The 27,980-nt window shown below is 37.8% G+C and overlaps 1 protein-coding gene across 2 annotated transcripts in view; it reads left to right on the forward strand.

Moving 5' to 3' along the window:
- The window catches only part of KIAA1328 (KIAA1328 ortholog), a 345,762-nt gene that overhangs the window by 213,682 nt on the left and 104,100 nt on the right, over positions 1-27,980 (forward strand). Inside the window, exons 7-8 of one of the 2 annotated variants that reach the window (XM_062201575.1) lie at positions 9,031-9,701; positions 18,476-18,583. In XM_062201575.1, coding sequence (XP_062057559.1) covers positions 9,031-9,701; positions 18,476-18,583 — 779 coding nt within the window. The remainder of the gene's footprint in view (positions 1-9,030; positions 9,702-18,475; positions 18,584-27,980) is intronic. The other variant, XM_062201577.1, reaches the window with a different exon arrangement.

A 27,980-nucleotide genomic window follows, 5' to 3' on the forward strand; every position in this document is an offset into this window, starting at 1 on the left:
CATGTGGGAGGCCCATAACAAGCTCCTGGCTCCTGGCTTTGTTCTGGTCCAGCACTGGCCATTGCAGACATTTGGGGAATGACCAGCAGACAGAAGATATATCTCTCTGTCTCTGCCCTTCTCTCTCTCTTCCTCTCTATCTCTCTCTTTCTCTCTCTCTCTCTCACTCACTCTAACTCTCACTCTCTCATATATACATAGAATAAATCTTTTTAAAAATTAATTTGAATTATTTTAAAGTCTTGGTTTCAGCAGGTAACTTTACAAAAAAATATATCCAGACGACCAAATACGTAAGAAAAGTTGTTTAATATCATTACATGTCAAAGAAATGCAAAGACCACAATGAGGTTTTACTAGACACACCCAAGATTGCCTGAAAATAAAAACACACTACCAAGTGTTAGTGTGAATGTAGAACAGTTGGAACTCTTATGCTTTGCTGATCAGATTTAAAATAGATTAACTCTGTTGGAAAACTTATTGTTAATTTCCAATAAAGTTAAATAAATACCTACCCTGTAGTCAAGGGATATAAATACATGTCTAACAACATATAAACTATAATATTGATAGAAGATTTATTTATAATAGCCTTAAAATGAAAACCTAATATACATTAATAAGAGAATAAATGAGCAAACTGTAATATATTCATACAATGATGTACTATTCAATGATTTTTAAAAAAAAGAATGAAGTGTTGGATACACACCATCAAAGAAGCTCAAAAATTATGTTGAGCTATAGAAGCCAGGCACAAAAAGAATAGCATACTCCATGATTCTGTTTATATGAAATTAAACAGAGGCAAAACAAATACATTGTCAAAGAAATCAGAATGGTGCTATCCCTGGGAGTTTAAGGAGGTGGAATTAATTAAAAAGGTAATTTCTGGAGTGATGGAAATGTACTATAAGTTGATCTGGATGCTGGTAAATTCCAAGTGTAAAAAGTCATCAAGCTATCCATTTAAGATCTTTTCATTTTATTATAAATTGTGCCTCAATTAAAAATTATTAATGCAAATTATAGCTCAATTTTTGAAAAAAAAAAAACTGTTGGTTTCTAAGTTAGTGTTATCTGCAAAATCTACTTTAAACCCAAATGCTAGAGGCAGCAGTATGAGGCTTTTTTTTTTTTTGGTAGTATAAGGCATCGTTAAGAAGTTATATTTGTAAATATCACATGGAAATCATGTAGTTGCTTTAGAAAGAAAAACACATCTGTTTCATTCAGGCCCATTGTTATTTCCATGAATCCCAGAGGCAATATCTCTGTCTTCAACTCCACTAATAAACTAACTTAATTTCTTATATTCAGACTCTAACAGGGAGTTCTGTATTTCTCCTCTCTTCCTCCTTTTTAGTAACACATGATTCAGCCTAATCATGGATTCTGATTTCCTTTTCTTTAGTCACTGTGATCCCACAAAACCAACTTGAATTTTCCCACTAAACTGATAGAAGCAGCTCATGCTTCTTGAGAATGTACTATGGGTAATCCCCCAAGTTATACATACAGAGGTATACACATAGCCCCTGCCTTCAAAAACTGTCAAAACAGAGAAGCCAGTGGCAAAAATAATAGGAAGCGATTTTTGAATCATAACTTATATTAGACATGATCCAAGAAGTTTATATGACTTAGCTTTTTAATCATCAAAATTGTCCTAAGAGCCAGTGCAGGACATTGGTGTAAGGCTGATATCTTTTGTATGAAAGAAAATGATGAAGAAACTCTCTATTATCTCAAGTAATTCAATCTAGACTGACTTGAAACTAAGCAAAGTAAAGGAAGTTAACTGAACCTACTGGCTTCAGACAACTGTTAGAGATAATCTGTTATAATTGAACATACCCTTTGGAGATCTCTCTCTCTCTCTCTCTCTCTCTCTCACACACACACACACACACACACACGTTCTCCTTGAGAGAAGTTTGAGTAAATATAGTTGTTTTCATTCTGTTTTGCTTTTGTGAATTGGACCCTTACAAATTAACACCCTTGATAACTGTCCATCTTTCTCATCAGCACACTCAGTTTTGAGACAGATGCTGTGTTTAATCCCTGTATTATTGATAAGGAACTTAAATACTTAGGCAAGTCAAATATGTCTTGCATTGGTTTTCCATTGATGTGTAACAAATCACCATGTCAGAGCAGTTTAAAACAACACATGGTTGTTATCTCAGTTTCTGTGAATCATGAGTCTAGGTATAACTTGGTTGAGTTGACTGCTCAGGGCTTTTTGTTTTTTTTTAATTTATTTTTGTTTTGTTGTTGTTGTTAAGATTTATTTATTAGTTTGAAAAAGAAGGAGAGACACAGAGAGAGAGAGATTGTAGTTCCACTGGTTCACTCCCCAGATGGCCGCAACCGCCAGGGCTGGGCTGCACTGAAGCCAGAAACCACGAGCTTCATCCAGGTTTCCTACATGGGTGGCAGGAGCCCAGGCCCTTGGATAGTCTTCCACTGCTTTTTCTGGGCCACTTCTGCCCAGGGTTTTAACAATGCTGCAATTGAAGTGTCAAGCTGCATTGTTACCGGGAACTCAAGGGTCTGTTCCAAGTTCAGACAGATGAGGTCAGAAGTTAGTTTCTTGTGTCTGTATGATGGTTGTCCAGTTTACTTACTACCTATTTGCCAGATACTGCCTTCCGCTCCAGAAGTCCTTGCCACATGACCCCTTCCACTGGCCCACTCACAATATGGCAACTTATTTCTTCTGGTCCAATAGGAGAATCTATGACCTTGTGAAGTGCTTGGAGGTGGATCAGACCTCCTTTAAAGGGCTTACCTGGTTAAGTCAAGTATACCCAAGATAATCATCCTATTTATTAATTCAAAGTCAACTGATTAGGAACTTTAGTTACATCTGAAAAGTCTTTTGCCATATAATATAACATTCACAGGTCCTACCCACACTTAAGAGGTGACAATCTTAGAAGATATATACACCAGAAGGGTGGGAATCCTGGGAACCATCGTAGAATTCTGCATACCAAACAGGCACAGCCACCCAGCATATAACTGACAAAGCAATGTTCTCTTTGAATAAAGCATATATCAAAATAACTCTACTTCGCTACCTCTCAAAATTTATAAAATTTTCCAAATACTTGACAGTTGTGAATTATTTAACAATCAGTACCATTTGAGGAAGTGTAGAACCTAAAAATGTACAAATGGAAATGATCTATGGAACAAAAATGAGAATATAGAGTAATCATACATGTTTTCTATCATTGTGTGTTAACTCATGGATTAGAATATATAATGACATCAAAATGACTGAGTTGAGTTTCTGAACCTTTTACAACTTTAGCTATCATTTTTGAAGTACAGTAATTTTATAAAAAGATACTTTACTAAGTAGCAAATGATAAATGTTAAATATTTGTGTTAACACTAAGTACTACAGAAGGAAGTACTACAGAAGAAGTGGAAGAGATTAATGTGGACTAAGCCTCCCTTTAAGCATAAAATAACAATAATTTCTATAAGATAGATTATTAGGAAATTTTGCCTAAGACTATTTCATTTTCTGTAATTTGTCATCTGCTTACTATAAAGGATTGCACCTCTTCTTTGAAGAGGGCCAAGCCTTCTCTCCACATGTGACTCCTTCTCATTTAAATTAAATCTTTTAGCATTGCTTTAGAAACTCAAATAAAATCTCAAGACTCACTGTAAAAGCCCTCTTTTTTTAAAGGATAGGAAACATGGTATTACTGTGTATCTCTGTTAGTTTACACTTTTTACCCATCAAGCTAACAGTTTTTGGTACTGCAAAGTAAATTGGGGAATTTTTTCCTCTTCTGCTAGGGATTTCAATAAATTCATCTATTCTGTGTTTCTTGATAACTATATAAATTGTTTATAAATTAGCACTTTTTTGTCTTTTTTTTTTTTTTTTTTTTTGACAGGCAGAGTTAGACAGTGAGAGAGAGAGAGACAGAGAGAAAGGTTTTGCTTTTTGCCGTTGGTTCACACCCCAAATGGCCGCTGCTGCCGGCGCTCTGTGGCCTGACCTGTGCCGATCCAAGGCCAGGAGCCAGGTGCTTCCTCCTGGTCTCCCATGCAGGTGCACTTGGGCCATCCTCCACTGCCTTCCCAGGTTACAGCAGAAAGCTGGCCTGGAAGAGGAGAAACCGGGACTAGAACCTGGGGTGCCGGCGCCACAGGCGGAGATTAGCCAAGTGAGCGGCGGCACCTGCCATATTAGCACTTATTTTTAAAATGTTGCAGTAGATCAGATAATGGCCACAAAAGTACATACATGTCTGTGTCCTAGTCTTAGAACCTGTGAATATCACCTCAATTTCACTACCTCTCAAAATTTAGGAATAGTCCAGGTACATGACAGTTGTGAATTATTTAACAATGAGTACCATTTGAAGAACTGTAGAACCTGTGGGTGTCAACTTAGATGGCCCAAGAGATTTTGTTAAGAGACCCTGCAGATGTGATTGATTTTGGGATGAGGAGATTATCCTGGCTTAACAGAGTAGCCCCATATAATCAAAACATTCATTATGACAGGGAGACAGGAGGAGTCAAAGGAGAAGGCAATATGATGATGGAAACTGAAGTTGGAGTGAAAAACTTCAAAAGTGGAGGAAAGAGTTGTATTATCAGAGTTAACTGTAAAACTAGTTCTCAAACAGCTTTGTGTGTGGGTGGGTGGGTGTGTGCAAATTGTTGAAATCTTTACTTAGTATAGAGTTGGTCTTCTGTGTACAAAGTTATTCGAAAATGAATCTTAATTGAGAATGGGACTGGAAGGGAGGAGGAGGATGGAGGAGGAGGAGGGATGGGAGTGTGGGTGGGAGGGCAAGTATGGTGGGAAGAATAACTATATTCCTAAAGTTGTACTTTTAAAGTTTGTATTCCTTAAAAAATAAAATTTTTTAAAAAGTGTAAGAAAGGCTACAAACCAAGGAATCTGTGTTGTCTATAGAAGTTGAAAAAGCAAAGAAACTGAGTCCCACTTTTAAGTCCCCTAAAAGACTCAGATGTGAGGCCAGCATTGCCACACAGTGGGTTAAAGCCACTGCCTGCAATGCCAACATCTCTTATGGGCATTGGTTCCAGTCCTGGATGCTCCTCTTCCAATCCAGTTTCCTGCTAATGCACCTGGGAAAGCAGCAGAAGATGGCTCAAGTTCTTGAGCCCCTGCACCCATGTGGAAGACCTGGAAGAATGTCCTGGCTCCTGCCTCTTGACTTCTGTCTGGCCCAGCCCTGGCTGTTGCAGCCATTTGGGAAGTGAACCAACATATGGAAGTTCTCTCTCTCTGTCTCTCCCTCTCTGTAACTCTGCATTCGAATAAAGAAAATGTCTTTTTTTTTTTTTTAGAAAGAGGTGGCTTTTTTAATAAAAATATTTTATTTATTTATTTATTTGAGAAGTAGAGTTACAGAGAGAGAGACAGAGAGAAAGGTCTTTTATCCACTGGTTCACTCCCGAAATAACTGCAATGGCTGGAGCTAGGCCAATCTGAAGCCAGGAGCCATGAGCTTCTTCCAGGTCTCCCAAGCAGGTGCAGAGGCCCAAGAGCTTGGGCCATCTTCCACTGGTTTCCCAAACCATAAGCAGAGAGCTGAATTAGAAGAGGAGCAGCTGGGACACAGACCAGTGCCCACATGGGATGACAGCGCCTCAGGCATAGGCTTAGCCAGCCTGCTGTGCCACAGCACTGGCCTCAAAACTAAGTCTTAAAAAAAAAAAAAAAAAGAAAAGAAAAGAAAAGAAAGAAAGAAAGAAAATGACTCAGCCCTGCCAACAGCTTGACTTCAATCAAGTGAAACAGATTTCTAATGTCTGACCTCCAGGACTGGATGAGAATAATAAACTTGCATTATTTTCAAACACAAAGGTTGTGATAATTTGTTATAGCAGCGATAGAAAACAGTGGGGGTGGCCATCATGGCACAGTGGGTTAAGCTGCTGTTTGGAATACCCACATCCCATAAAAGAGTGCCTCATTCAAGTCCTGGCTACTTTGATCCTGATCCAGCTTCCTCCTAACAAGCCTGAGAAGACACCAGGTGATGGCCCAAGTACTTAAGTGTCTTCCACCCACATGGGAGACCTAGATGGAACTCCTGGCTTCCTCCTGATCCAGACCTAGCTGTTTTGGGTATTGGGGGAATGAACCAGTGGATGCAAGAGATCTCTCTCTCTCTCTCTCTCTCTCTCTCTCTCTGTCATTCTGACACTACCTTTCAGATAAATAGAACTTTTAAAAAATGATATATAAGTATATTCTTTTGTATATTCTTTTACTAAAGAAGTCATATTTGTCTTATAGACTTGATCAAATAAGCTTATCTCAGCCTATAAACCACTATCCTTGAAAAGTGAAAGATTATTTAATTGAGCTTAGATAGATGAGTAAGAAAGATTTTTGCTTGTCTGGTTAATATTATGCAATTACCCAGATGGCTTTCTGGATTGCTTGGATAGAGATAGAAAATGGCAAGGAAGTAAAGAGTTAGTGTAAGTAGTCTTTGAATGAACACCTGAGGGAAGCAGAATGTGAGAGTGGAAGCTGTCAGCAACCCTTCAGATGTTTGACTTATTCTTTGTATCTTAATGTCTTCCTCTTGTCTTCATCTTTCAGTTAAGACTGAGTCCAGGTTAGAAAACAGTGTCTCTTCAGGGGCTGGCGCTGTGCCGCACTAGGCTAATCCTCCGCCTGTGGTGCCCCCTATGGGCGCTGGGTTCTAGTCCCGGCTGCTCCTCTTCCAGTCCATCTCTCTGCTGTGGCCTGCAAGGGCAGTGGAGGATGGGCCAAGTGCTTGGGTCCCTGCACCTGCATGGGAGACCAGGAGGAAGCACCTGGCTCCTGGCTTTGAATCGGCACAGCTCTGGCTGTTGCAGCCATTTGGGGAGTGAACCAATGGAAGGAAGACCTTTCTCTCTGTCTCTCTCTCTCTCTCTCACTGTCTGTAATTCTACCTATCAAATAAATAAATAAAATTTTAAAAAAAGAAAACATTTTCTCTTCAGAGGTAGATGATTTGTCCATTCAGCTTTGGTATTAAAGGATATTCTCTGACAGCCCAAAAGAGTTAACAGCTGTTAGGGATAACATATCTATCTTTGGACAGCCTATCTTGCTAATTAAGTATTTATATTTAAACTGAAGGGCCATTTATATCTCCTTGAGGCAGAATCTGATCATTGAATCTAGAATCTGATCAATAAATCCAGAATCTGGATTCACTTTCTGAGTTGTATCTCTCCTCACTCCCCATAAATCCAGTAGTGTATGGACTCTTTCTTCCACATTAATTTCTTTCATTATTATTTCAGTAATCAAGTGTTAACCTTCCTGAGCAAGCTGCTCATCCGTAACACACTAAACATTTGCATTAAGCAAGAATATTTACAATTGGATAACAAGCTGGAATTTGAATACACCATGTTTCTGAAACATGAAGAAGAGCTGCTAATATGTTGTACTGAATCAAAGAAACTCAGAGCTAACTATAACAATTCAGCCTTTCAAGACCAAGGTCAATAGTGAGGCAGATGGAGATGTTCCGTGATATAGACCAGTGGTTTTCAAAATGTAGTCCCAGATCAGCAACATCAGCATCACCTGGGAACTTGTTAGAAATGCAAATTCTCTGTTCTGCCCTAGACAGCGAGTGGTAGAAACTCTGAGGATGATGTCAGAGTTTCATGTTTAACAAGCCTTCCAGATGATTATGATAGACACTAAAATTTGAGAATCATTGATAGAGGCTAAGTTTTGCTCTCGTTGATAGAACAGGCTTAGGGCTAAAATGTTAGAAAAACTCACTTGCTATTACCTGTCAGAGGTAATTTACAACTGCCTTGTTTCTGCCAGCATTCTTTCCAACCATAGTCACTTGAATAACTTAACTGAAAAATCACAGAAATTAAGTATGTTTTGTATTTAAATAGCTACTCTTGATTAACATTATATTTGGTTGAAAATGGTTGGTTTTATCTGTGTCCCATAAAGATATTTGTTAAAAACTTATTAAATTTCTAGTAGTAACATACCTTTCAGTATAAGGTGAAATGTTTTATATCCAATTTCATTCTCTATAATGGGTAATCAGAGTACTTAAGGGGGCTTCATGTGTTTTAATTAAATCTTCAAAAGTAAACACTTTTGTCTAATGTGAAGTGATGCTATAACTAGTACTGAAACAGTATTTTTACACTTTGTGTTTCTTTGTGGGTGCAAACTGATGAAATCTTTACTAAGTATATACAGAATCGATCTTCTGTATATAAAGATAATTGGAAATGAGAAAAAAAAAACCTGGTGTTAAATTGGAAATGGCATAGAAAATTAATTAATTTTTAAAAAATATCATGTAGGATCTCTGTCTTTAATGTGCTGTACACTGTTATTTAATGCTATAACTAGTACTCCAACAGTATTTTTTCACTTTGTGTTGCTATGTGGGGGCAAACTGTTGAAATCTTTACTTAATATATACTAAACTGATCTTCTGTATATAAAGAGAAATGAAAATGAATCTTGATGTGAATGGAAGGGGAGAGGGAGCGGGAAAGGGGAGGGTTGCAGGTGGGAGGGAAGTTATGGGGGTGGGGAAGCCATTGTAATCCATAAGCTGTACTTTGGAAATTTATATTCATTAAATAAAAGTTTAAAAAAAAGATTAGAAACAAAAAAAGTAAACACTTTAAGATGTTAACCTTTAATTATTCTGCCTTTTCTCAAAGTTGCTTTTATGGAACCCTCATTTGCAATCCTGAAATCATCAAAGATTTTGCTGAAGCAGCATGTAGCAACACTTTGTCTCATTGTTATATACAGATTTACTGAAATGTAGATTGCTTGAAAATGTATGCAGTTTTGTGGCACGTCTTTAGCTTTGTGAATGCTGTCATTTAATATTCAAGAAAGACGAAATGGCTTTGTTTTGGTTCCCATATACCACTGATTTCTGAAAAGCCAAAAGAAACACTTGTTTCATTGTATTCTAATTTAACAAGTGATCCTGTTTTTCTTTTCAGAGGTCCAATAAGAAAAGCACTCTCCGGTCTTCATCTATGGAACTAGATGGTTCCTACTTGAGTGTAGCCAAACCACAAGCCTACTATCAAACCAAGCAAAGACCTAAGTCTGCAAACCAGGCCTCAGCTTCAGAATCCCTGATGGAGTTTAGGAATAACTCTTTGAAACCGATTCTTCATCATCCCAAAGAGAGTCTAGACAGGGTACCACCAGAGACCAGAACATGTAATTATGAATCCCCAGGGAGAAAATCAGTGGATACAGCCCTAACAGACAAAGCTGCCCCAGAAGAATTGAGGACGCAGGAATGTCCACACCTTAAGCGTACTGCATTGAGTCAGTGTTGTAATCGGAGACTTTGTGAAAATGCAGACTGTGTTCATGAGAGCCATTTTACAAACATGTCCCCTCAATATTCCAAGACACATCAGGAATCATGCAGTTATTGTGGGCTTTCCTGGACATCTCTTATGCATGGCAGAGGGGCACAACAGCCCAGTGAGACTGATGTCAAAAAGCAGCTCTCAGAAGATAGAAGACACCAACTGATGCTTCAGAAAATGGAGCTGGAAGTTGAAAAGGAACGCCTTCAGCAGCTGCTGGCCCAGCAGGAGACAAAGCTGCTCCTAAAACAACAGCAGCTTCACCAGTCTCGACTCGATTACAATTGGTGAGTCCCCTTGTTCTTTCAACCGTGCCTGTGGTTTGGAGAATACAGTGCAAAATGGCTTGAGTGTTACTCTAGCAGACGTGGAGCAATAGAGGTTTCTCACTGCTCAAAGTGCATACCATCCATGACTGCTACTAAGGGTATTCCCTGTCTTCTATGGAAGACTTGAAAGATTACCATGTCTTCCAAGATGTTAGCTTAGAATATCTACTTCTGAGCTGTCCAGGGTAATTTTGCTGTATTCCAAAGAAAATATTTTCAAATGATTTTACATCCTTTTCTGTTTGGTGTCATTGTTGAGAATATTAAGGCATTAAATAAAAGCTTGAGATTTTTGGTTGTAGAATCAGAATGTGAAGAAGTGTGATTAACTGTCATCATTCCACATTTATGTCTAGCCACCATAATATATAATATAACAGATGATGGGAGGCTTCTAAATTCAATCTTTTCTGGTCATGAAGCATAACCTGTCTTAATAACCAATTCTTACAAACTTATCCACATTGAGACTGTTCTTCCCTTAACAATTTTTCCCCAAGGACAGTGTATCAAAGTGATATTGCTATTTTGATATTACATAGTTTTGCATGCAGAGCCATAAAGTTTACTGTCTTCTTCAAGGAAAATTAACAAATCATACACAATTATATTTAAAACACAATAAAATGTGATGTTTCTATCTTTAACAAAATAATCAAGTACAAGTTGCCATAGGGAAGTTTATATATGCTTACAGTTCTTTCCTTCATCAAACTTGCTGTTTCCTCTTTGTACATGTTCTTTTCAGGCACATGTGTCCCACATAGACACAATAGTGTTCACTTATTCTCTACTAGTTGGAGGCAACTGTCTTTCACTATAGTTTCTGTCCAATATTTTTACAATTGTAATCCTTTGAAATTTCCATCTTGACATCATTCCCTCAGTGTACACCTCCTTTTTTTTTTTTTTTTTTTTTTTTTTTTGGCATCAGAAGTCTTTTTCTTCCTTCATGGTCAGATAGTCCTATTTGTTGAAACCTTGAGGCTTATTTTTTATGATTTATTTTATTTATTTGAAAGACAGAGTGATGGAGGCAGGTGAGAGGTGGGGAAAAGAGAGAAAGACCTTCCATCCCAAATGGCTGATTCACTGATTGACTGCCCAAATGGCTGTGACGGTCAGGGCTGGGCCAGGCTGAAGCCAGGAGCCAGAAACTCATCTGGACTCCAACATGGGTACAGGGGTCCAAGCACTTGGGCCATCTTGTGCTACTTCCTCAGGCTCATTAGCAGGGAGCTCCATCAGAGGAAGTGCTACCAGGACTCCAAGCAGTGCTCTGATAGAGTATCCAGTGTCCTAGATGGTAGCTTAACCCACTGCACCACAATGCCGGCCCTCAAGGCTTTTAAAGTAAGTAAAAATGAAAGCTCTTACAATAAGATTGTCACCAAAGGCTGAGCTGTTACTTCATTTTTGTGGCCAGTCTCTCAAAGCCTCCAATACCAGAGACTCTCCTGAGAAGTTCATCTAATGAACGTTTGTAAGATGCCTATGATTTGAGAGGAATGGCTCTAGATACTTAAAATTTTAAAAAGTGAATCAAAAATGGTCTTTACTTTGAAAAAGGAGTAGTCTATCAGAGAATAGATAAGTTTAGAATAGGCATCATGTTCATTTGTATAGTATTGTATATTCAAATAATGCTGCATAATGATGATAAAGCCTATATTGTTCTCTTTATCATCCTAGCTTTGAAAAGAGAGCTAAGAAATACAGCTTCTGAGCAATTTTGTATGTGTATAAATTGACAGCACTTATACATATTTATAGACATTCTAAGAAACTTTTATTTTGAAATAATTATAGATTCACAGGAAGTTGCAAAAAAAAAAATAGAGGTTCTATGTACTCTTCACCCAGAGTTCATGGTTATGACTTAGCTATAATACAATATCAAAACTAGCACAAAAACATTGTACAACATGTGTGTCTAGCACCACGATCAAAATACAGAACCATTTTGTCACCACTGACATTTCTTTCCTATTATTCTGTTGTAGTCACAAGCTGCCATGTACAACTTTTTGTGTGAACTGAGATTTTCATTTTTATTGATGAAAACTTAGAGCTCTGATTGCTAGATCACATTTAACTTACACCACATTTAGTTTATAAGACATTCTCTCCAACAGTGTATAAAAGATCCTGTTATTCTACATTCTTGTTAGCACTTGATGTAGCCACTAATTTTTGTATGACCTCGCCTAATATGTATCTAAAGATTTATTGCATCTTTGACTTGCAATATCCTGATAGTGAAATTGGACAATGCTGGTTCACACTCTTTAAGTCCTCTTGACTCAATTGTTTTTTCAATATCTATTGTCCATAGTCTAACTGGATTGTTCAGATGTTTCTACTCTTGAGCTTTAAGAGTGTTGCATATATTCTAGATAGGAGTCCTTTGTCAGATATGTGGATTGCTCAACTTTCTTCCTGGTCTGTAGTTTGTCTTTTCAATCTCTTAACAGAATCTTCCTATTAAAAAAAAGAGAGAGAGAGATTTATTGTTTGTTTTGCCCAGCACTAAGCCAGGCCAAAGCCAGGAGCCAGGAGCTTCCGCCTGGTCCCCATGGGGCCAGCAGGGTCCCAAATACCAGGTCATCTTCCATTGCTCTTCCCAGGCCATTAGCAGGAAACTAGATCAGAAGTGGAGCAGCTGGGACACAAACTGGCATCCATATGGGATGCTGGCATTGCAGGAGGAGGCTTTATCCTCTACACCACAACACTGGCCCCAACAGAATCTTTCAGAGAGCAAAAGTTAAAAAATGTTTATGAAACAAGTTTATCTTTTCTTTAGATTATATAAGGTTTATTTTTAATCATGAAATTTATTGAATATTGCCAAATATCTTTAATGAATTGTTTTCAGATGCTTCTTATAATCACATGATTTTTCTTATTTAGTCTGCTAATATGATAGATTATGTTGCTCGTAGAATTTTGAACAACCTTGCATTTCTGAAATAAATTCCCCTTGGTCGTAGTGTATAATTCTTTTTTGTTTTTTTTAAAGCTTTTATTTAATGAATAAAATTTTCATAGGTACAACTTTGGGAATATAGTGTTTTTTTTCCCCCATACCCACCCTCCCTCCCCCACTCCCGTCCCACCTCCTACTCCCTCTCCCATCCCATTCTTCTTTAATATTCATTTTAATTAACTTTTTATACAGAAGACCAACTTTATGCTAAGTAAAGATTTCAACAGTTTGCACACATACCCACACACAATGTAAAAAGTGCTGTTTGAGGTGTATAATTCTTTTTATATTCCACTAAACTCTACTTACTAGTTCAGTCATCCCTGGGAGTCGTTTCATATAAGGCATTTGAGTATGGGTCCAGGATCCCCCACAAATCTTCAAGTCCCCTGTATAAAATATAATATCTGTGTATAATTTACATCTATCTTCCCTGTATATTATACTCCATCTTTAGATTACTTATAATGTAAATGCTATGTTAACAGCTGTTGTACTCTATTGCTTAGAGAATAGTGATAAGGAAAAAAATTATTTTGTTCAGTACCAATAAAATTTTTTACTAATATTTCCGATCTGTGGTTGATTGAATGTATGGATGCAGAAACCACAAATATAGATGGTCAGCTATATTTTGTTATGGCTATTTGCATATTTGCACCAGCACTGAGGGGGGTAATTGTCTCTCTCTCTCTTTTTTTTTTTTTTGGTACTGTCTTTGTCTGAGTGTGGTATCAAAATAATGCTGGACTCATAAAATGAGTTGGGAAGTTTTCCCTCCTCTTCTACTTTTTAGAAGAGATTTTGTAGGGATGATGTTAACTCTTCTATTAATGTTTGTGGAACTCTACAATGAAACTATTTGGGCCTAGAGATTTCTTTTTTGAAATTTTTGAGTTAAAAGTTTAATTTCCTTCAGTAAATAAGGAATTAACTGCTCTATATAATTAATTATTAATTACATTATATTTAATATAATTTATAAGTATTTATATAATATATTAATTATTAGCTCTATAGAGCTATTCAAATTAGATGTCTGATATTGAATGAGTTGTGTCATTTTGCACTTTTTGAGGAACTGAACAGTTTCATCTAAGACATCAAATTTAAGTGTACAGACTTGGTTCTTCATTACTTCTTGGATGTTTGGAGGGCTTGTAAGTAGATCCCCTGTTCTTTTCTGCATACTGGTCATTTCTGTCTTCTCTGTTTTCTTCTGTCTGTATTGCTACAGGTTTGTTAATTTTAATTATCTCTCCAAAGAAATAGCTTTCTGTTTCATTGATTTTTTTTATTTTTTTTTCTGTTTTAAATTTCATTGACTTATGCTCTTTGTTAATTTCTTCCTTCTAGTTGCTATGAATTTATCTTATTCTTCTTTTTCTAATTTGTTAAAGTGTGGAAGCTTAGATTTTTTTTTTTTTTTGACAGGCAGAGTGGACAGTGAGAGAGAGAGACACACAGAGAAAGGTCTTCCTTTTCCGTTGGTTCACTCTCCAATGGCCACTGCGGTTGGCGTGCAGCGGTTGGCGCGCTGCGGCCGGCACACCACGCTGATCCGAAGCCAGGAGCCAGGTGCTTCTCCCATGCAGGTGCAGGGCCCAAGCACTTGGGCCATCCTCCACTGTACTCCCGGGCCACAGCAGAGAGCTGGACTGGGAGAGGGGCAACCGGGACAGAATCTGGCGCCCCGACCGGGACTAGAACCCGGTGTGCTGGTGCCGCAGGCAGAGGATTAGCCTATTGAGCCGCGGCACCGGCCGGAAGCTTAGATTATTTATTTAAGGTTTTCTTCTTTTCTACTGTAATTAATGCAGTGAACTCCCTCTCTCAGTATTTTTTCAGTTGTGTCCCACAAATGTTAATTTGTTCTATTTTCATAATCATAAAATTTAGTGTATTTTTAAAATTTTCCTTTGAGATTTCCTCTTTTACCCTTGGGTTATTTAGAAGTGCTACATTTAGTTTTCAAGTTTTTCAAGATTTTCCTCACTTCATTTATTATGATTTCGAGCTTGATACCACTATGGTTACAAAACACATTCTGTGGTTTCAGTTCTTTCACATCTGTCGAAGTTTCTTTTACCACCCAGGCCATGTTTTCTCTTGGTACATCTACCATGAGTGCTTGAAAGGAATATGTATCCTGCTGTTGCTGGGTGGAGTATTCTGAAAGAGTCAGTTAGCCCGTGTTATACAGTCACATTGAGTTCTTCTATGTCCTTGCTGATTTTCTACCTGGTTGTTTTGGCAGTTTGGGGAGTTTGAAATCTCCAATGACAATTTCAGGTCTATTTTTCCTTTCAGTTTTATCAGTTTTTGTTTTACATATTTATACCTCTATTGTCTGGTGCTTACACAGGTAACATTGCTGTGTTTGGAGCAAGTTTTGGTCTAGCAGTTAAACCAGCAGTTGGGATACTAGCAGTTCCTTTTGGACTCTAGGTTCAAGTCCCAGCTCTGCTTCCAATTCTAGATTCCTGCTAATGCTCACCCTTAAAGGCCGCAAGTAGTTTGGGTCCCTGCCATCCATGTGAGATACCTGGATTGATTTCCTGGCTCCTAGCATTGGCCTGGCCTAGCCTGGCAATTGCAGACATGTAGGGAGTGAGACAGCAGATGCCTGCTGCCAGTCTCTCTCTCACCCTCTTAGCCTCCTCATCTTTCAAAAAAAAAAAAAAAAAAAAAGATATGTCTACTTAGTGTATAGACCATTTTTTCATTATATGATGACCTTCTCCATCCCTAGTAATTTTCTTTTCTCCAAAGCCTCCTTTATCTAATATTAATAAAACCATTTATGCTTTCATTTGATTAATGTTTACAAGGTATACGTTTTTCAACTTTTTACATTCACCCTACATATACTGTAACTTTCAAGTGAATTTCTTAAACACTGCATTTAGTTGAGTCATGTTTTTAACCCAGCGTACCAGTTTCTGTCTTTCAATTGGTATGTTCAGACATTTATTTGCAATGTAATTTATATATGTTAAATATCTAAGTAATATGCCCAGTTAAGCAGAGGCTCAAGGAATTTTTAATTAAACAGATTTCACCTCTCGTTCTCTTGTGTAACTTCCACCGTGGTTTACCATTGTTAGCTAGTGCAACCCAGAACCAGGAAGCTAAATCTATCTACTTGACTACTGAGAATCACAATTCATATTTCTAGGCTGAGAGTTGCCCTACTCTCTAGCCTACTTTTTAGATTTATGTAATTTTGTGACTTATGAGTCACTTGAAATTCAAACTTCTGCATATTAGTATCATATACCAAGAATATATCAAATTAATCTCCCTTATACATTCTGTTATTGTACCACTTCTAAATTTTAAAAACCCACAATAATTTCCTATTACATATGTTTATTTAACTTAGTAATCAAACCTTTTCTACCCATTGCCCCATTTTTCCTAAGAAATAATACTTTTTCTAAAGATAATCTTGTGTTGAGATCTTCCCAACATACTATTTATATTTCTTCTTCAAGACATACCTTTTCCTCTGATTTAAATATCTTTGCTCTACTTTTCCAGTTATCTATACCATATCTATTTATTACAGTGCAATTAAAATTCTACTCCCTAAAATTTTTAGGTCTTTTTTTTCTAGCAAACTCTATTTTAAGTTATTGAATATGAAGATACTTCAAAAAGTTCTTGGAATATAGAATTAAAAGTTAAGTTTATTTTGGTGCAAAAAATTTTCAAAATCTATTCATGGTTTTTTCACAGTACACATTTTTCATGAACTTTTTTGAAATCTTTCATATATATAAAAGTAGCAGCTTACTGTTTAATTTATAATGTTGGTATTTAAGTGAGTTTAGTTCTCTTTGTTCCAGCAAATATTTCATATGTCTTCAACTCTGTAAAAATGATATAGAGGAAGTGCCTGATCTTATACCTCAGCTTATTATACATAATCTCGCTCTTTATTTATAATCTGAGCTTTTATGTATTTTTCTGTACTTAACACTTAATGGCCCAAGGAATCTTACTTCAATTCAATTATGAATTAAAATCTTCCATGAAGAGGGCATTGTTTATGGTGCTTTGGATATTCAGATTTATTGGGAGGATATTCTGTGATTGAATACCAAATATATAGTACAGAATTGTTATAGTAGTTCAGAATTTGGCGATGAGCCTGTCACTTTATTTACCATGACATTAGCATTTACTTAAATATATCATTAATGATTCACTTTACCACTTTGATATTATATGATGGTCAATAAGAGATTTCAAAAGAGTATTATCTTTGTGAGCCTTTTCTTAATTTATCAGAAAGGATGTATCTAGAATACTATTTATGATAGGACCACCATAAATCCTTTTTGGAGCAATGTAGTAGATATGTAATAAATTAAAAAAATCAAGGCTAATTATAATTATTTACCTTTGTCACTTTTAAAATATGATATATATGTATGCTATACCTATAATAAAAAATACTGTCTTCATCAATTAAAAATGTGTCACCTCAGGTAGGTTATGTGCCAGTGCCTCCCTTTAGTCACCTGTAGATACATATGGTAAAAGTAGGTAAAAGAGTGTGAGGTTCAGTGCAATAACATACATAAAATGCACCCCTTCATCATTTCTACTGCTGTTACAGAGGCTGTTCTGTCACTAAACTGTCATTTTTACACTCTTTTCTCATAATTGCCTGATTTTAACATTTTGCATTGACATTTAATTGCCTGATTGTAACATTTTACGTTGACATTTACCTACCTATCAGTGTGTCACTTCCAAATATTGGTCTTAAACTGTAAGTTCCTGAGGGTAGCTAATCTACATCCTTTGTGTATCACTGAGCATAGTTAGTTGCAATTATAAGGATATCTTTTGATAACAATGAAAATAACGATGTTAATGGCTTGAGAACATACTTTTACAGATAAGCAGAGAACATTGGTTAAATGTACTCACACACACACACACACTCTGAAAGAATGGGTAGTGTCATGTATTTGCTACAGATGATTAATACCAGAACTCCTGGTAGAAGATCATTGTGCTAATTTCTTAAACAGCCTTCCTTCAGTACACGTGTGATTATGGTGCTAAGTTAACATTGATGTATAGAACACGTTCCAGTTCTTTGCGGGAATATGTTGGTCAGTGAGCTGTAGCCCCAGCTTTTTGAAATATCAGTATGAGAAATAGATGCCTCCTATATATGTTAGACAGAGTTGGTGATAATTAGAGTTTTTAAAAATTCTCATTTTTATTCTCATGATGCAAATACACTTACTTGCAATGAGTATTTGGAATCACCCATTTATTTTTGACAGATTGAGGGGGGGTTATAAAAGAGTTATTTATTTTGATAATTACAGGAAGCAGGGAGAAATAGAGAGACAGAGATCTTCTATCTGCTGGTTCACTCCCCAAGTGGCCACAACAACCTGGGTTGGGCCAGGCCGAAGCCAGGAGCCAGGAACTTAATCCAGGTCTCCCATGTGGGTATAGGGGCCCAAGCACTTGGGCCATCTCCCACTGCTTTCCCAGGCACATTAGCAGGGAGCTGGATCAGAAGTGGAGCAGCCAGGATGGGATGCTGTAGTTGGAGGCTTAACCTGCTGCGCCACAGTTCCGGCCCCCAGATTGAGTTTGAATTTTAAAAAAATTCCTGTAGATCAAGCTGGAAGAATATGGTCTTCAAAGGATTACTATTTAGTTTATCAGGCTCTAGAGGTTTAAAAATTCTCTAAATTTGTTTTTATAGGTTAAGAACTCAAGCTATATTTAAGTCAAGAACACAGGTTGCTGACAAAGAGCTTACTAAACCCCGAGAGCTCAATCTGGATATGACTGGGAATGACTCTGGATCAAGGTAAAACCAAGGGTTAAGTGAAGGCAAGAATATTAAAGACATAGGTATCTGGGATGTGCTTGACATAAATTTAGAGGTCTGTATTGGTAGATACTTGTATAGTTTTCTAACCATATGAATAAATACATTCTCATTATAGAATTTTTAAAAATACAGAGGAGGATAAAAAAGAAAATGAAAAGCGTTCAGTCTTCTCACTATGCAATATTTAGGTAACTATGCCTAAATATTTTTTCAACTTAATAGCTCATTTTCTGAGATAACATTCTTAATTTACATTATATGCAAGGCTTAATGCTATACTAAATAGAGCTCATATGCCTAAATATTTATCTATTAGCCTATTACTGGATAATAAAGAGTTTTGCTATTATAAATTATGCCTTGAAGAACATGTCTGAAAAGTTTTTACTTTATGTCTTTGATGTAGATTCTTAGAAGTGAGATTACTAGTTCAAAGTACATATGACTTTTTTTTAAGATTCTTGAATCACATTGAAAAATTATTTTCTATAAAAGTTAAATCAATCTACATCCCCAAAGCAATGTTTAAGAATTCTTTTTTTTGGAATTTGAGGAATTTGGGGCCACTATTCTTTTGGAAACTTTTTTCTTTATTTTCTTCTTTAAGGACTCCAGGTTCACATATTTGAAGAGGTCCTCAAAAAAAGTTCATGGAAAATGCCTATTATTAAAAAAATGTTCAGAGGAAAAAAACTGTCATGGATTTCAAAATTTGTACAGACTAAAATAAGCTTTTCTTTTAATTCCATTTTCCCATGAACTTTCTGAAGTTTTCTTATATTAAACCTGCAGATATTGGCCTATAGATCCTTGACAGTTAACACTTTTAAAATAATGTTTTTCTCTTCATTCTTCATATTAGATCATTTCTGTTGATCCGCCCTCATTTTCTTCAGCTCTTCTGTTATTTATAACCTGTTAAAATCCATAGTGATTTTAAGTTTCCATATGACATTTTTCAGTTCTGGAATGTGCAGTTGGATCGTTATGTTCTTGAGTATAGTTATAAAACTTTCTTTAAACGGTTTGTTCATCCTAACACTTGGGTCACATTGGCTTTCACCTCTGTTGATTAACTTTTCTCTTGAGTATTGGTCATATATTCCTGTCATTTTCGATTATATCATGGTCCTTGTGAATGACCCTGGAATTCAGATATTTCCTGTAAACAATGTTGGCTTTCTTTTGATAGCAAGCAGTTAACTTGACTGAACTCAAGCTCTTCATTCTATCTCCCTGCAGTAAGTGGTAGTAAAAATGACTACTTAAGCTGTTTGAGTCTACTGGCCTGGAGCCTTGGTCTATATAGGGGTGATCCAGGAGCATCAGTCTGCAAGGAGTGACCTGGCACTGGTGTGGGCCTTAACCCTTAACCGTGCCTAGGGCCAGCTTAGTACTGAGGCAGGCAGGAAGCTTGATCTGTGGGTATTGATCTGGAGCCTAGGATCATGGGAATTGGCCTGGAGCCTAGAGCCATGGGACTGACTTAAGGTATGGGACCATAGGGTCAGGCCCAGAGCTTAGTTTCATAAGTGCTAGCCTAAGGATGAGTTGTGTGGTTTTTCTGACCTTTGGGCTAGGTCCACAATAGCTAACCTGAGTCCTGGATCTTTGGTTCATGGGAGCCATCTTAGTTCTGGGCTCTGCTGAAATGGGTATAACCCCTGAATCTGCTGAAGGATGTGGCCACAGTGGCCAATCTGGACCAGCTAGTCACTGGGCTAGTCACTGGGCAGGCCTACCACCTAAGGCTGTGTAGACCATCCTTGCACAAACCTGGAACCTAGGGCCATAGAGGAGACCATATACACGTGGGGACTCTATTCACAGAGGCTGGTCTGAAGGATGGGCCCATAGATGCTGACCTGATGGCTAGGGCTTCCAGGTGTGGCTTGATGCTGGGACAGGCATGAAGCCTGGGGATGTGGTGAGGTCTGGAGCCTGACTCTGTTGGGGCTGTCCTGGTACTGGGGCAGCACCAAGCCTAGGGCTGCTGGGATCATCCCAGTACCAGAGACAGCCTGACAATGGGGCCTGCCCAAAGCCTGCTGGTGGTGTGCACCTGGAAACCAAATCTACCAAGCAGGCGTGGAGTCTAGATCCCACTGGCACTGGGAAAGGCCGAGAAGCTGCGTGCCATGAGTACCAGCCTGGCACTGGTTTTACTGGAACAAGCCCAGTACTGGGATCTGAGGTGAAGTCCAGTGTTCACTTCCCTCCTCTTCCCTCACAGGGAGGGCACCTCTGTCTGTATGTGCAGCCTAGAGTTGGGAAAAGGGTTTTGCCTTTAATATAAAACTGTCCTTCTTATCGTCTTCAATGTATCTTGTATTTCTGTGCTACAGCTTTGCTGTAATCTCTGACCTTGTTGTCCCTTTGCTCTTGTGAAGGTATTTTTGTATCTATATAGTTGTTCAAATAGATATTTCTGCAGGGTATATGAGCAATTGAAAATCCTATTTCACCATCTTGCTGACATCCCTACTCCAACAAGCAGTTCTGACTGTTCAAGATGTTTCCACTTTTATCTGTTCCATCTAGTGTATACTTGTATCCTTATTTCTGAATAGAAGACTTACATAGTCATTAAGTACTGATTTTCTGCTCTGAATGGTGCCACTTTAACTCCCACAGATAACTATTTTCTTTTCTTCTTTACCTTGTGTTTCCTCCCTCCCTCAGCTGCCTCCCTCCCTTTCTTCTCCCTTGTCCTCCCTCTCCACCTCTACCTGTCTCTAGTAACACACCTATATACATGCAATTGATCGCCTTCCTTCTGTCCACTCAACATTTCTACCTCAAAATATTTGTAAGAAGGCCATTGATGTTTTGCACAGCTGAACCATGTACTTGATAATTAACAAATTTAAATTTTATATAATAAATTATTCCTTATGATGTTAAAAAATCCCCGATTTAGCACAGAAAGAAAATACTACATAATATTATCTGTATTAGTCTATTTTTGTTGTTATATTGAAATACTTGACACTGTGTACTTTATAAAGAAAAGAGATTTACTTGTTCCACAGTAAAGTCCAAGTTCAGATGACCTCATTGGTTTTGCCTCTGATCAGGGCAGTGGTAGACCATGGTGCAGTGCACGTGGAGGAAGGCTCTCACGGCCAGCCAGGAAGCAGAGATGGCGGCTGTTTATAAATAACCCTGGGCTTTTTTTTGTTGGGAGGGCCTTTATTACTGATTCAATTTCTGACTCGGTTATGGGTCTATTTAGGTTTTCCATGTCTTCAAGGTTCAATTTAGGTAGGTTGTATATGTCCAGGATTCTATGCATTTCTGATAGATTTCCCTGTTTGCTGGCATACAACTCTGTAGTAATTTCTGATGACTGTTTTTATTTCTGTGGTATCTATTGTTACATTCTCTTTTTCATCTCTGATTTTATTGATTTGGGTCTTTTCTTTTTTTAGTTAGTTGGGCCAATGGTGTGTCAATTTTTTTTATTTTTTCAAAAAACCAGCTCTTCATTTGCTGATCTTTTGTAATTTTTTTTTAGATTCAATTCTGTTGATTCCTTCTCTAATTTTAATTATTTCTCTTCTCCTACTAGTTTTGGGTCTGGTTTGCTGCAGTTTTTCTAGATCCCTGAGATGCATTGATAGCTCATTTGTTTGGTGCCTTTCCAATTTCTTTTCTTTTTCTTTTTCTTTTTTTTTTTTTTTTGACAGGCAGAGTGGACAATGAGAGAGAGAGAGAGACAGAGAGAAAGGTCTTCCTTGGGCCATCCTCCACTGCACTCCCGGGCCATAGCAGAGAGCTGGCCTGGAAGAGGGGCAACCAGGACAGAATCCAGTGCCCCAACCAGGACTAGAACCCGGTGTGCCGGTGCCGCAAGGCAGAGGATTAGCCTGTTGAGCCACGGCGCCGGCCTCCAATTTCTTGATGTATGCATCTGTTGCTATAAACTTTCCTCTTAACACTGCTTTTGCTGTATGTCATAAGTTTTGATATGTTGTGTTGTTATTCTCATTTACTTCCAGAAAGTTTTTGATTTCTTTTTTGATTTCTTCTATGATCCACTGTTCATTCAGGAGCATGTTGTTCAGTCTCCATGTGTTTGCATATGCTCTAGGGATTCCTCAGTTGCTAATTTCAAGCTTCATTCCACTGTGGTCTGAGAAGAAGCATGGCATTTCAATTGTTTTGAATTTGCTGAGACTTGCTTTATGGCCTAGCATGTGGTCAATCCTAGAGTAGGTTCCATGTACTGCTGAGAAGAATGTGTATTCTTTAAGTGAAGGATGAAAAGTTCTGTAGATATCTGTTAGATCCATTTGGGCAATAGTGTCGGTTAAATCTGCTGGTTCCTTGTTGATCTTCTGTCTGGTTGATCTGTCTATTACTGAAAGTGGAGTATTGAAGTCCACAAATACTATTGTATTGGAGTCCAAGTCTCCCTTTAAGTTCCTTAACATAACTTTTAAATAAACCGGTGCCCTGTAATTAGGTACATATCCGTTTATAATAGTTACATCTTCCTGTTGAATTGATCTCTTAATCATTATATAGTGCCCCTCTTTATCTCTCTTAACAGTTTTTGTGTTAAAGTTTATTTTGTCTGATATTAAGATGGCTATGCCAGCTCTTTTTTGGTTTCTGTTGGCATGGAATATCTTTCTCCAACCTTTCACTTTTAGTCTGCATGCATCTTTGTTGGAATGATGAGTTTCTTGTAAGCAGCAAATAGATGGGTTTTGTTTTTTAATCCATTCAGCCAGTCTGTATCTTTTAATTGGAGAGTTGAGACTGTTTACATTCAATGTGACTATTGATAAGTAGTGACATTGCCCTGCCATTTTCCCAAAGATATTTCTAACATATGCTTTGAACTTCCTGTGATCTTTTACTGGGAGATTTTCTTCCTTTACCTTCTTTCATATTGATGGCTGTGTTTCTGTGTTTCTGTGTGTAATACATCTTTAAGCATCTCTTTCAGGGCTAGACAAATGGTGACAAATTCTTTCAAGTTCTCTTTGCTATGAAAGGTCATTATTTCACCTTCATTCACAAATGAGAGCTTTGCAGGATATAGTATTCTGGGCTGGCAGTTTTTTTTCTCTTAGTACTTGGGCTATATCTTGCCATTCCCTCCTAGCCTGTAGGGTTTCTGATGAGAAGTCAGCTGTGAGTCTAATTGGAGATCCTCTGAGAGTAATCTGACATTTCTCTTTTGTACATTTTAGAATCTTTTCTTTATGTTTCACTGTGGTGAGTTTGATTACAATGTGTTGTGGTGAGGATCTCTTTTGGTCATGTTTATTGGGAGTTCTATGTGCTTCTTGTACTTGGATGTCTCTTTCCTTCTCCAAACCCGGGAAGTTTCCTGCTAGTATCTCACTAAAAAGGCCTTCTAATCCTTTCTCTTTCTCCATGCCTTCAAGAACTCCTAGAACCCAAATGTTGGGTTTTTTTAATAGTATGCTGAGATTCCCAACAGTATTTTTTAGATTTCTTTTTTTTTTTTTTTGACAGGCAGAGTGGACAGTGAGAGAGACAGAGAGAAAGGTCTTCCTTTGCCGTTGGTTCACCCTCCAATGGCTGCCGCAGCCAGTGCCCTGCGACCGGTGCACCACGCTGATCCGAAGGCAGGAGCCAGGTGCTTCCTCCTGGTCTCCCATGTGGGTGCAGGGCCCAAGAACCTGGGCCATCCTCCACTGCACTCCCAGGCCACAGCAGAGAGCTGGCCTGGAAGAGGGGCAACCGGGACAGAATCCGGCACCCCGACCGGTACTAGAACCCAGTGTGCCAGCACCGCAGGCAGAGGACTAGCCTATTGAGCCGTGGCACTGGCCCTATTTTTTAGATTTCTAATTTCCTCTTCTTTTCTTTGGTTTGACTGTATACTTTCCTGTGCTCTGTCTTCTAAGTCCAATATTCTCTCTTCTGCCTCACTGATTCTGTTTTTAAGGCTCTCTAATGTGTCTTTCATTTATTCTGTTGAATTCTTCATTTCATTTTGGTTTCTCTTCAGTATCAATTTCATTTTCTACTAAATTCTTCATTTCATTTTGATTCCTCCTTAAGATTTCATTTTCACAAGAGAGATTTTCTGTCCTATCCTGTATAGATTCTATAGTTCATGCATTTGTTTTTGATAACTTCTAAATGTTCTTATCATAAATTTTTTGAAATCCATATCTTGTATTTCCTCTATCTCATCATCTTCATAATCTTGTATTGGAGTTTCATGTTCATTTGGGAGCATCATGATGTCTTCCTTGTTCTTGTTTCCTCAGTTTCTGCATTTGTTGTTTTGTATTGTGGAGATATTCTTTGGTTTCTTCTTCCTCTTCCTCTTCCTCTTCCTCCTCTTCCTCCTCCTCCTCCTCCTCTTCTTCTTCTTCTTTCTTCTTTCTTCTTTCTTCTTCTTCCTTTTTGCTGTGGTGTCTTTTCTCTTTATACTATGACTCTAGGTTAAATGGACTGTCTGCTTTTGGTGATTCTCTAGAGTCTTGTGGTGGATGTGGCCAGAGAGCTCTGTTCAGTTCTTCAGGGTTAAGGGTGTGCCAAAGGTGACACACCCAGGTTTGGCACAGTAAATCTCTCTTTCTCTCTCTTTTTTTTTTATTCAGAAGGGATTTGATTCCACTCAGCTGAGCTCTTCTCCTCAATGGCAATCAGTGCCTGAGCGCTAGCCCCAGTGAGTATAACATTTGTCTGCTCTGTCCCAAGGACCACACAAAGGATCTGTGTAGTCCTCAGTGTAAGCTCAGATTCCCCTGCAATGTATCTCAACGGGTAGTCAAGGCCGCCTGAATTTGTGGCATCTCCCACCAAGACTACTCATGTCTCAGCCACACCGTGAGTTCTCTCACACACCCTCATTATTTTTTTCACAGTCCCTGTTCATATGCTGCGCACATTCACTAGGTCTTAGTCACCTGTTATTTCTCCCCACCAGAGTCTGGTTTTTCTACTTGGTTGAGGTTGGGCGCAGCCCCAAGCTGGCGCAGCTGTTACGTATGTCCAAAATGGTACCTGCTCTATTGTCTCACTCACCTTTGTAAGGTGAAGGGAGAGAGAGTATTGTGTCCATACCGGTCCCTTTTATTTTTTTTTCTTTCCTCTACTTAAGCTGGTATCCTTTCCCCAACAGGGCTTCAAGCCTCGTTCCCTCTAGGCTCTTCCTGCCCCTTTTCCGCCAGTGTCTCAGGCTACTGTGGTCGCCTCACCTCCCTTCCCAGTGCTGGTGCATAGATTTGGCGGTTGGGGTCCCGAGCCGTGGGCGCCCGTGCCCTCCATGTAGGTCCACCGTGTCCCTCTAATTCTGGAAGAGTTTCCTCTGCAGTTTTTTTCCCTAACTCTTCCCTGAGACTACAGTATCTCCACTTTTATTAAACTATCTTTTCCTGGACTATCAGTGAGTTCCCTCCCTATTCTGCCATCTCGGAGCCCTCTCCCATTAATAACTCTCTTGTAAGAACTCACAAGGTCACGTGAGAATTACCTTCTGAGGACACACCCACAATGATGTGAAGACCTCACTCTCTCTAAGCACTGCCCCTTAAAGATTTCACAGCCTCCCATTGGTGTCACCCTGGGGACCATGCCCATGACTTAGCCATAAAATAAAATGTGTCCATAGTCTTATCTTAACAAGCCTTTAATGTGGGGGACTTTAAGGGAGCCTCCCAAATTAATATTTAAATCTAAATATATGTAAATTTTCTCTTCATTGTGGATTTGAAAATTAAAAAATATTTGGCAAGTTAGTGGTAAAAAGAATCTTGTAATTTGCAGTTACTCAGTATTCAATTAGGATGAACATTTTCAGATATGTTTATTAGCCCTTTGTGTTTGTCCTTTGTAGAATATTCATTGCCTAACTAGATATGTCCATATTTTTTATTATTAGGGCATTGTATTTCTTTCGTGGTTAACATGAGAACTTTTTATTATACTTTTTCTTAAGTTAAAGTATTCTTAATTTTAATACTATTCATATTTATATATTTTTCTTTCTTAAAGTTTATTTATGTATACAAAGGGAACAGAGTTCATGTGTTTCATATATACAGTTTTCAGAACATAATGATACTTCCCACCCTCTCTCCCTCCATCCCACTCTCTTTTCTCCTTCCTCTCTTATTTTTGTTTTAATTTTTGCAATGACATACTTTCAATTTACTTTATAATCACAAGTTTAATCCTACACTAAATAAAGAATTCAACAAGTAGTAAGTAGAAAGATCACTGTACCTCAGGAGTATAAAAAGGGCAATAACGAATAATCAAATCTAAATATATAATTCTTTCTTGCTCTCTGATGATAGAAAAATATAAAATGCTGATAAGCCAAATGAGGAAAATAAAATAGATACATAATCTTACATCTAATCTTAATATATAATTTCCAGATCTTGTTTATAATTATGTGTTATGTGTTTGTATTATACATTTTTTCATAATCCATCTTAAAATGCTTTTAATTTAAACTTCAAAAAATGTTTAAAGTATTTGTAAAAATTAAAACATCTAAAGACATACCAAGAAAATATTAGTTGTCTTTCATTCCCTACTCCATTCCCTATCTTGTTTTATTTTAATTAGTTGAATTAGTTTGAATTAGTTTATTTGAACTAGTTGAATTAGTGTTAGCACCCTCATGTGGATCCTTCTAAACCTTTTCTTATGCTTACAAATATATACAACATTATATAGTGGAGATCAAACTGACGATATTATTTTTTTTTCACTTAATATTACTTAGTGGGTTTTTTAAAATCAAGCTACAGAGCTATATAGTTACCAGAAAAATTGTCCCCCAGTTATGTCTATACTCTAATCCCTGGACCCTCTAAAAAAGTGCTACCTTATATGGCAAAGGGATTTTGTGATAACAATCAAAGGAACAGGTGTCAATATTAGGAGATTATCCTGGATTATCTGAGTGTGCCCAGTCTAATCACACAAGTCCTTAAAAGTGTAGAACCTTTCTCACTGGGTCAGAGATAAGAGGGAGGGAGGAGGAGAGATTACAAGTGTGAGAAACTCAACCTGCTGGCTGGCTTTAAAGATAGTGGAAGGAGGTCACTAGCTAAGGAGCACAAGTAGCTTCTGGAAAGCTAGGAATGATCCTCAGCCAGCAAGGAAATGGCAGCCTCTTTCTTCCAGCTGCAAGCAACCGAAACCTGCTAGGGACCTGAGTGAGCAAGGAAAAGGTTCTTCCTTGGATCTCAAGAAAGGAACACAGCCTTGTGACAGCTGGATGTTAGCCCAGTGAGACCAGTGTCAGACCTCGGATCTACAGCACTGTAGAGTAGTAAATATGCACTATTTAAGACACTAAGTTTACCTTGTTATAGCAGCAATAGAAAACTAATATAATTACTATTTCATTATGTAAATGCAT

This window comes from Lepus europaeus, chromosome 9 (assembly GCF_033115175.1).
Source record: "Lepus europaeus isolate LE1 chromosome 9, mLepTim1.pri, whole genome shotgun sequence".
Classification (NCBI taxonomy): domain Eukaryota; kingdom Metazoa; phylum Chordata; class Mammalia; order Lagomorpha; family Leporidae; genus Lepus; species Lepus europaeus.